Source organism: Micropterus dolomieu, unplaced genomic scaffold (genome assembly GCF_021292245.1).
Source record: "Micropterus dolomieu isolate WLL.071019.BEF.003 ecotype Adirondacks unplaced genomic scaffold, ASM2129224v1 contig_13358, whole genome shotgun sequence".
Lineage (NCBI taxonomy): Eukaryota > Metazoa > Chordata > Actinopteri > Centrarchiformes > Centrarchidae > Micropterus > Micropterus dolomieu.
In genome coordinates, this window is record NW_025742344.1 from 1 (window position 1) to 11,140 (window position 11,140).

The window sequence follows — 11,140 nt, forward strand, 5'->3', positions numbered from 1 at the left end:
TTCTCATTTGCTCTGACATGCACTGTGAGCTGTAAGGTCTTATATAGACAGGTGTGTGGCTTTCCTAATCAAGTCCAATCAGTATAATCAAACACAGCTGGACTCAAATGAAGGTGTAGAACCATCTCAAGGATGATCAGAAGAAATAGACAGCACCTGAGTTAAATATGAGTGTCACGGCAAAGGGTCTGAATACTTATGACCATGTGATATTTCAGTTTTTCTTTTTTAATAAATTTGCAAAAATTTCTACATTTCTGTTTTTTTCTGTCAAGATGGGGTGCTGAGTGTACATTACTGAGAAATAAAATGAACTTTTTTGATTTTTGGAAAATGGCTGCAATGACACAAAGAGTGAAAAATTTAAAGGGGTCTGAATACTTTCCGTACCCACTGTATATAGTGATATTACTGATTATATAGACATTCTAATTGATTTACAGTTGTGGCACATGTATAGTCACTACCAGCAACAGCACTAACAACAACAACAACATTATTTGGTCTGCAACACAAACAAATGTAATTAAAGATTAAGTGTGATTAAGGTGTGGTGTTTTCTCTCTTAAGACACATTCAGTGGAAGAGAAACAACAACATACAAATACATAAATACAAATATTCAACAAACATTTAGAGCACAGAGAAGGTTACTTTTCAATGCAGAGAAATAGCCTCCATGGCTGAACAGACACAGAATTTAACCCACTTTCCGTTGATTATTTGAGTTCACAGAACTCAGCAGTTTCTCCATACCAGTAGTGAAGACTAAGTCCAGCATAGAGAGGCTTAGTGAATGTGGTCTGGACTCTGTGGAGGAGAGTCATGGTTTCAGAGACATTGTAGGATGACAGGACACCTGCACTGTGATTCAGGTACACTCCTACACTGCCAGACCAAGGACCTGAGACGGGAGTGTAGACATAGTTGTACTTAAATGTATAACTGTCTTTGTAACAATTTAATGCCCAAGATTCGTCATTACTTCCAAATTCACAGTCTCTGCTGATATTCTTGTATGCGACTGCTACATTAACTCCTTCCCCTCTCCACTTCACCTCCCAGTAACAACGTCCAGTCAGGCTCTCTCTGCTCAGGACCTGTCTACATGCTTTGAATCTGTCTGGGTGGGAAGGATAAGACTGCAGTTCACTCGTGATTTTTCTGTTCCCCTCAGATAATAACACCTTTGTGTGTGCTGTGTTTGGGTCCAGCGTGATTTCTCGTGCATATTTCAAGAATCCTGCTCTAGTCTTGGGATCTGGTTGTGGCAGTAAAACATCCACTTCAGTCACTGTCAGTGCGATGTTCGCCCACTTCTCACGCAGAACGTCCTGTAGTTTATGTCTGACTTCTGACACGGCGGCTGTCACATCGTCAAAGTACCTCAGAGGGCGGATATTGAGGATGTATGATTCTGTAGATACGTTGAGTGTTGACAGAGAGGGGTAGTTGTGTAAAAAGTGAGTGTGATCCTCTGTGTGTGAGAGCTGCTTCAGCTCAGCGTCTTTCCTCTTCAGCTCAGTGATCTCCTGCTCCAGCTTCTCCTGAAGCTCTTTGACTCGACTCACTTCAGTTTCCTGCTGGGATCTGACCTGCTGCTTCACATCAGAGCATCTTTTCTGGATGAGACAAAAGATCTTCTCACTTTCCTCCACTGCTTCATCAGCAGAGCGATTGATAGCCTCCGCCTCCTGCTGAAGCACCTTCACATCTTTCTCTCTGTCCTGGATTCTCTGCTGGATTTTTTGCCGACTCACCTCCAGCTCTCCCTGCCTCTCAGTCCTTTCTGCTGCAGCTGAGACTGTGTCGTGGCCTTTATGTTCGTTCTCGCAGCAATGCCAACAGATACAGTTCTGATCAGTACGGCAGAACATCTTCATCACCTCATCATGACGAGAGCAGATGTTCTCCTGAGGTTTCTCGGAGGGCTCCACCAGCTTGTGTTTTCCAAATGTTGGTGACTCAAAGTGAGGCTGGAGATGTTTCTCACAGTAAGAGGCCAGACAGACCAGACAGGACTTGAGGGCTCTCAGTTTTCTGCCAGTGCAGACATCACAGGCCACATCTTCAGGTCCAGCATAGCAGAGATCAGCAGGAGCAGGTTGGAGTCCAGTCTTCTTCACTTCCTCCAGTACATCTGCTAAAATGGTGTTTTTCTGCAGGACAGGCCTCGGTGTGAAGGTCTGCCTACACTGAGGGCAGCTTTGGATTTGCTTCTCATCCACTTCATCCCAGAAGCTTTTAATGCAGTTCATGCAGTAGCTGTGCCCACAGGGAATAGTCACCGGATCCTTCAGGAGATCCAGACAGATGGAACAAGAGAAGGTTTCCCGGGCCAGCTGAAGTCCTTTCTGCGCCATTTCTCCCCTCAGTGGCAACAACCGTCTGAGTTTCTCTTTCTCATAAGTGAAACTAGTCTGAGCACTGATCCACACAGCATGTGTTACTGCAGTGAATGGGGCCGGCCTGCTCCTGCAGTTCGCTACATGCTGGCTAGACCCGTCTTCAAACTGTAGATCTAAAGGGGAGGGAACAAGTATGTGGAACTTGCTGTGTTTGACAGCAGGAAGGAGAGGGAGGGGATTTCGATTTCATACAGCATATGAAGCACAGATACATTAGGTAAAGAGAGGATTTTGAGGGACAGCTTGGAGGAAAGGAGAGAGGAAATGTGACCAAACCAGAAAATAAAGAGATAAAAAAAACTTTATTTAACCTTATGATACAAAAACAAAAGAACACAACAATGACAGACGCAAATCATTAAATAATGTAGCTTGGAGTAAGTCAAATGTTAGACTTAACCAGTGATGCAGCCAAAACTGTGATGTGACTGAACAGGAATAGAAAAGATGTTCAGTAGTTTTTAGGATCTTGAAGAGTTTATCTCAAACCCACCTCATCTCTTTAAAGTTTCTGCAGCTGCATGTTATCTTTTAATTATAATAATTGAGTAGAGCATTTGGTATTGTTGTATTGGTGTCACTTACTTGATTTGTGTCTTATGTACAATCTTGATTTTTTAAAAATATTTCCCCCAACTGTGGAAGAACTATTTGTATATTTATTAAGTGAGAGCGTTTTGCATCAAGTGCACCCGGCGGGGTGGTATTGCTTTACATATTGGGCTGAATTCTCTGTAGGGCATAGTTTTGTCAAATTTTTCATTAAAGCAGCCATGGTCATCAGATCAGTAACAAAAATGGTTTTTAGGCAAACCAATTTGTATTAAATAAAGTTTTCCTTTTGATTGTAATAGTTGGGTTTCAAATAGTGTTAATACATGTAAAGTTATGGGTAAACAACATCTTCCAGTTGTATTTGTTAATTCAATTCTGACAACTTAATAGGCAGTTTTAAAATGTCAAACACAAACTATAACAAAACTTCCACTACACCAACTTTCTTGAGTATGTATCTGGGGACGTAAAACCATATAGTCTCAGGGTACAGAGGAAGGAAAGGAATACTGTATATCGTAAACATTTAAATACATTTAAGAAACATTTGACCAAATCTGAATTTTTAGAAAAAGACATGGTCAATAGAAAAAGCCAATAAATAGAACAAGACTCTCTGATTGTATAAAGGACTGGTAGTGTTATGGATATGTCTACCTTTAATGAAGGTTAAATGTTGTTCAGTCAGTTTAGCCAGGACATTTTTAACCCAATTTGCAAATAGAACTAAATATATACAATTGACCATGCCATGGACACAGCAGCCCACTGTGGTATTGCCAGACGGCGAGTTCATGTATGCTCAGTATAATGCCCTAATTTTACAGTACTGCCATATTTGCATACTTGCGGTGATTTAAAAAATGCTATTCAATGCATTCAAGGGTGCAACAGAAAATGTAGTATAGAACACAGACATCTTCTAATTACCTCTATGAGCTTGGGGTCTGTCTATACAGGCATGTTTTTTGAAGGAGCATGTTTGTGTTTTTGTGAAATTGGAATACAAAATTGTATTCACACACTTCAACAGTGCTTGCATGTGACTTGGGTAGGTTATATTAAACCACACATGCTTTATTCTTTTCATGTAGGAAGAATGGCAGTCTCATAAGATACCTTTGAGTAAAGGGAGAATTTATATACATTTTACATTACATTACTCTTCAATCCATCAATAATCTGCCAAGTAGTCATAACATTTCAAATGTTGAATAGGTTTTCCTGTCATTTCCATCCACCAGATTAAACCACAAAGACCAATGGTGAAAATAAATCTGAAGATCTGATGCTGCTTAATGAGAGCTCCTTAACCGACTCCATATTAATTTGGTAAATTGAGAATTGGCCTTTGTAAAATGCTTTAGGTGATGTACTAAGTACATAACTGCATTTCTGCTGACATGTGAGATGGCATTAAACTGCAAGATTTCTGAATGGATTTTGGTGCACAGTTGTTTGGTAAAGCTTTTTTTGTCATTAATTCATAAACAGTATACATGTATCAGCCATAACATTATGCCAGTATGTACCAGTGACAGGTGAAGTAAAGAACACTGATTATCTTGTTACCATGGCACCTGTAGTGCGTGGGATATATTAGACAGCAAGTGGAGATTTTGCCCTCAAAGTTAATGTGTTTAAAGCAGAAAAAATGGGAAAGTGTAAGGAATTGATCGACTCTGACAAAGGCCAGAGCATCTCCAAAACTGCAGCTCTTTTGGGGTCTTCTCGGTCTGCAGTGGTCAGTACCTATCAAAAGTGGTCCAAGGAAGGAAAAGCGGTGAACCAGCAACAGGGTCACGGGCAGCCAAGGTTTACTGAAGCATGTGGGGAGCTTTGAACTGAACTGGACCATGGAGCAATGGATAAAGGTTGCTGGTCCGATGAATCACATTATCTTTTACATGTTTGGTGCCAGATACCACAGTACACCTTCAGACGGGTCAGGGCCGTTTTGGTGGCAAAAGGGGGACCTACACAATATTAGGCAGGTGGTCATAGGGTTATGGCTGATCGGTGTAAGTTTTGTCTTTGTCAAGGTCAAGTGCAATATAAATAAACTAGAAATATTTATTATTAATAATCTTCAAGAAGTTCAATAAAATAACTATGTACAGGTAATATCATAAAAACTGTACAAAAAAATAGGAATGTCCTTCAAAGAAAAGCCAAATTTAAACTCAAGTATAATTTATTTATTATTTATGTGTTATTGGAAACTTTACTCTCTGGTTATGGATATGTATACACTTGCCTCAAGACAATGTTCAATTCCAAGTTAAATAGTTATTTTGAGGAGATTTCTCAAAAATCTGGAATTTATTTGGAAATTATGATCATGTAAAATTAACGCTACAGTTTTTTCCACAACATGTCATGGCAACATGATTGACTACTTTCCTAAGTAAATTTAATTCACAAAATAGTTTACAGCATTTCAAACAGGAAAGAAACAATCTGTAACATCTCTAAATGAATTGGAGTGGGAGGTGGTATGTGTCTTAGATATGAGAAGCTCAAGAAACATGACTCATCACATGCCCCTCAGTGTGATGTCACCATACGTTCTATAGGAGTCACACCCTGTGATTAGGGGCCATGGTACAGTAAGTCCAGGACAGATCATGGTCAGTATCATCAGGAGTTGGCGCCGGTCCGTGGCCCTCTGATGATGTGGATCTTGGCCTCATCATCCAGCTCCTCTATGATTCTCTCCTGTTTGACGGACAGGATGGTGTAACTAACTGGACAACAACAGGTCAAAGGAAAACACTTTAAAAATTATTTATTGGACTGGAAACGCAGACCTAACTTATTGGGTATAAAAACAAAACACATACACACACAGAGCACCACATGGCTTATCATACAAGCCATGTGGTGCTCTCTTTTTATAATAGGGTTCAGCGAGGCAGGAGACGTGAGAATGAGGATCCAAATGTCTTTTTTTATTATCTTTAAGATCACTGTTTCCTGAATTTCCTGATAAAGAACAAATTGTGGTCCTAATTCTTTTTTAGAGAAAAGGTGTGAAGATTTTTCATATGACTTGATATGGCCCTTTGTAAGTGGCAATATAGCAGCTGTCATATCTTCATGCACTGTTTCTTCTGTTTGAGGAAAAAATTGCTACAAACTACAGCTGTTTGAGGACATTGCGGAGTCTTTTTGAAAATTAAACTATTTATTTCTGACTAGTTTTTTTTAAAGCTGTGTCTTCAGTAGGATTTCATGGATTTGTTGACAGTAAGAAAAGCACCATTCTCATCTCTTCCTTTCAAATTAAACTATGAAGATCTGACAGCGGCTGTGTATCCACTTGAGTTTCAATTTCAGGTTTTCATAGTATAGGTTGAACATTTTCTGATGTTTTTAAATCAATTTCAAGTAATCAAAGTTTCACAAGGTGAAGGTTTTTGCAGCAATTGACAGAGCTTATAGTTTTGTGCAGGATTCTCTGTACTTCACGTATTATAGTGATAGGATATACTTTGGACCCTCTGGTGACAAACAGTTGATGCAAAAAAAAAGTCATTTCTGGTGTTTGCTGACTTCACAAATCACCTGCCGTATCAAGTTAATTTAACTCTTGAATGGAATGTTCCCAGGGTACCAGGTTCCCCAGCTCTATATTCCCATAATATAACATACAAGGGACACGATTGTGCATCTGTCTTCCTTGTGATTTAAAAGATTTACAAAAATATTTTACACATGGTAGCTCCGCTTTAATCTTGAGAAGTGGCAGTCTCTATTCATTAGTCACTGCAACTTACACTGTACATTTACAGCTAAACTGAGGCTTCTTCTCCTGTCTGAATGGTAACAATGTGTTCTGTCATAGTGGAGATATCAATGTCTAAAGTCAAGAAACCTGTCTTGCCCGCATATGTGATGGCATAGGTTTCAAGGAGTATAACATTGCTGGGTGATTTCAACATATTGACACAGATACATTTGACCTATGGGGGGGGGGGGACATAAAACCCTTCAAATGGTCTCCTTAATGTCATATTAAGAGGATATTGAGCTGCGAACATGGACCCCTGGTAACAAAATACAGAACACTCTATAAACACATAGTTGATGTTAAAAGGCAGATTCAATTTTATTTGATGTAAATTAACTTTCGCAGTGTCATCATCATAATGATTTTTTACCTCAACTATCAACTCCTAACCTGGTGTGGACAGCAGGACCTCTTCGGACCTTTGCTTTGGAGAGTAAAAAAAAAAAGAAGGTGCTTTTGCAGTATTAATGTCAGTTCTCATCTTTACCTTGCTTAGTGAGATTTACACCATTTTATCTGCTGTATCTGTCTCTATATTAGCTAGACATCTTTTTTGCTAGTTTACTGCTTACAGCTGTCATCAGATTATACTGTCGGGGGAACAGCTAAATATTATGAACTCTAGATTTGGTATGTTGACCACACAGCTGTGTCACTATATCTTTAGAGTTAACATGAAATAACAAGGCTTCCTTAACCCTCATGACCCTATTCTCTTTACAAATTCAAAAAAATTGTACTACAGAATTATTATCCAACGAAGGTTAAAATCAAGGGCAACTGGACTTGGTTGAAGATACTTGAAAACGTTTCGTCCCTCATCCAAAGGACTTCTTCAGTTCTGACTGACTGGCAGGGAAACTCAGCTATTTAACCTCAGTGGGGTCGTTACCCCGGGTCATCGATACCGCTGGTTCGTTAGTGTTCCTGGTTGCTGTAATGACAGTTGTTACAGTAGTTAGGACTACCGGTGGCCAAGACTGAGCGACCATCGTTGGTATCTTCACCTGAGGCCAGTATCGATTTTATTCTAATTTAAATATGTGTTTACAGTATATTATATGTACGTACACGTACATATAATATACTGCATGAAGGGGCTAACGCTTCAGTGTGAAACCCTGTGTTGTAAAATTACAAATAATTTACCTTGATATAGTAAACATAACATAACTTATAGACTATCTGTGCCTATAGGTCTAAGTAAGGTCAATATGGTGTGTTATTATAATTATAATTATATAAAACTAATGTCTGAAGGTCAATTTGGAAGATCAAGAAGATTTCCATTAATGTAAATCAGTAGGTCACTACACTAATCAGCACTAGACTATTAAAGTATAATATATATATAGTAAAATAGTCACACATTTCTATCAGTAAATTTGAATCCACTGTACACTGCTTTTTAATATTTACTGTGTTACACCGTAAGTTAACAATGACAGAGTGAGGGAATTCATGTTGAAACACTTTAGTGTTACTGTGTTAAAATACAGCGCTTCAAAAAGAGTTAACGACTGTAAATTAGGTTGCAGATTTTGCTTTTCATGCATTTGAAAAAAATGAAACGATGGTTTAAGCTCAACCTGACATTTAAAACTTGCCTGATGTGTTCAAATAAATTTATTGCTTTTTTCAAACCCGCTACTGTAGATTTGATTTTATTTTCTCTTGAATCCTTCGAGCCCCTGAATGAAGAAAACGGTTAAAATATTTGCTGTCACAGCTTATAACGTCTATCTGAGTAGGAAACCTGTGAAGGATACACATGCCGACCACAAACGCTCCGATCGCCAGGCCGGTCCGCAGGTTTCGGCTCCGGAGCCGCGCTGCGTTTTTCTTCCAGTAGTCGAGCTCCTCTCGGCGGCGGAGGAGCTGTTTTTCTGCCGCTGTTAGTAAAGGTTTAGCGGATCCTTCTGCTCCTTTCTCCGCCATGACTTCTCTTCGGAGGACCAACTGCCTGAAGTAGATGTCACATATACCGGAAAAATATTTCTTTTTAAAGTGCATACCGCCATCTACTGTGTCGGAGTGTGTAGAATCATTGCATTACGCTACCGGCTGGTTTAACTGAGAAAATTAAAATGATTATTATTTCATGTTTCCACTTCCAACACAGCTCATTTTCTGTTCAGCCTTTGGTCTTCTCTTGTTGGTTCATATTTTAATTATAGCATGTAGAGTCGTTTTGTCTGTGGTGGAAGAAGTAGCCAACTTAGAAGTAGGCTAATATATATATATATGTGGTTTTAGTGATGCATTAATTTGTAAGCATCACTAATATTGCAGCTGGACGAGCTGCACTTTACTGGCATGTAGCTTAATCCTTAATGGTACATCATTATGTATTAATTGATATATAATTTGTATTAACTCTGTCTCTTGCTAGTTCCTCCAAGGCTATTATTTCCTTATTGATTCAAACCCTATGTGTATCGAAAGCGCATTAGTTAGTGGAGGTTTACTGTACATCAGGGCTTTCCTTACATACATTACGCCAGTTTCTGTGTGTTTCATCTGCAATAAAGTACTTCAGATAAAAAGTCCAATAAAATAACAACGTGACCTAAAGTAAAGTTTGTTTGTATTAATCATTAATGGCAAGTGTATAAAAGAACAACACATCAGTAACTTGATTGATTGAGCTTAAATCTCACAAAAACATAAGGTCACAATGTGCATGTGTGTCTTAGTGTACATTGAAAACCTTTTCTTCAGAATAATCTGCACTTACCAACACTTTATAATAGTAGCTAATGAATTATGCATACATAAATATATTTCCCTACATTAGTGTATCCATCTGTTAATCTAAGTGGGAATGAACACGCACTTGTCAGGAGAGAATGGCATTAACCCTTTCATAGATGGTATCCACATTTGTTATTTTAACTCCGTTTTATATATCATGGTTATGTTCTCCAAGCCACTTGAGGGCAGTGTTAGTTGGTTGATAACGACAGGTGCATTTGACTTCAGGCGGCGCTGCGCAGCGTTGACTTAACGTGATGCATGCTGGACTTTAAATAAGGAAAGCTGCTTAGAAATTGTGTCTGACTTTTGCTGGCGCTGCAAAACGTCACCATGTCACATGACATTAAAACCTCGAGTCCGGCGACTGCAGTTGCTTTTCTCCGACTGCACAAAGTTGTAATATATGCTACCTAGTAGACAAAGTCTATTTCAGGGACGGCCTCGTTTATTTAAGCAAGACAAAGCCAAACCACTTTCTGCACTAATTACAACACATGGCTCCATAGTAAAAGAGTCTGGGTGCTAAACCGGCCTGCCTACAGTCCCCAGCAGGGGTCACTCATCGATTGCAAGTTACAAAAATGTATCAACTTGCCACCTATATATATATACCAGATATTTCATCCCACTTGAACATTCCCACGTTCCTACTACTTAAACTTCCAAAAGGTGGAAACATCTGAAGAGAATAGCACCAGAAATACCAGAGCGGATGAAGGGTGAGGTTGGACTCAGTCATCTTCAGCAACATCTTTTTCTGGGCAATTATGCCCAGCCAGTAAATTTAGATTTAAATATTTTGCACTCTAAAATGAAAAATAGCATCCCTCAGCTGCCAGCTTCATCAGAAAACAATTTCTATGTTGATGATGGCCTCATTTGTGTAGAATCTGTGGAGACAACCATCAAACTAGTGAGAGAAGCAAAATGAGTGCAAAAGGGAGATTACACCTCCAGAAATTAATCTCAAACATCTTGGAGTCAATTCCTGACAGTGAACGAACCAGTGGAGTTCAGGATGTAGAGCTTCATTATGATGAACTGAACTGCATCACTCTTTGGATACGAGTTGCCATGGTACCCACGGTCAGCAAATTAAGCAAGGCCCCTCGTCACTCTCATGTCAAGAGAGTCAAAAGAAGAGAAAAAACTCAATGAGAGTAAATTGCGGGAACAACAAGTAGCTAAACTTGTGTTCTTTCCTCACAAAGTCTGATGTCATTGAATAACAGTAATGTTAAGTTGTAGGTTGCAGTGAATCTCACTGTAGTCTGTTTGTCTTGCCAACCCAGTTGGGCAGTGCATCTCTTGGTCTGTGTTCCGGTTGCTTGCCAAACTTTGTGCCTTACCAGTGTTAGAGTGAGATAAAACTATTTATTACATTTAATAAACACTGACAGGCAACAGTTTTTATAAAGTACAGTTTAGAAAAGATAACCCCGTTGCTCGAGAACATGTGTTCATTTGCGCATGCACGAAATAAAACCTGCGCATTCCAGCAGTGACTCCTTGTGGACCAGTCCAGACAATGTATGGACGTAATGGCACTCCTCATTTTAACTAATGCAAGATGGAAAGCAATGGATTGACATTGATTATTGATTATTAAAATATGATTAGCAAGGCA

At 39.2% G+C, this 11,140-nt stretch overlaps 2 protein-coding genes across 2 annotated transcripts; both read right to left on the bottom strand.

Annotated features, from left to right (window-relative positions):
- Nucleotides 1-308: 308 nt before the first annotated feature.
- On the bottom strand, nucleotides 309-2,391 carry LOC123966404 (tripartite motif-containing protein 16-like). Its single transcript, XM_046042569.1, has one exon. It carries the CDS (start codon nucleotides 2,361-2,363, stop codon nucleotides 720-722), a length of 1,644 nt encoding a protein of 547 aa, XP_045898525.1. The 5' UTR covers nucleotides 2,364-2,391; the 3' UTR covers nucleotides 309-719.
- A 1,192-nt stretch (nucleotides 2,392-3,583) lies between these two features.
- LOC123966406 (cytochrome c oxidase assembly factor 3 homolog, mitochondrial) lies at nucleotides 3,584-8,724 on the bottom strand. Its single transcript, XM_046042570.1, has 2 exons — nucleotides 8,526-8,724; nucleotides 3,584-5,710 (listed from the first exon to the last, which is right to left on the bottom strand). The coding sequence occupies exons 1-2, from the start codon at nucleotides 8,692-8,694 to the stop codon at nucleotides 5,604-5,606; spliced, it is 276 nt and encodes a 91-aa protein (XP_045898526.1). The 5' UTR covers nucleotides 8,695-8,724; the 3' UTR covers nucleotides 3,584-5,603.
- Nucleotides 8,725-11,140: the final 2,416 nt, after the last annotated feature.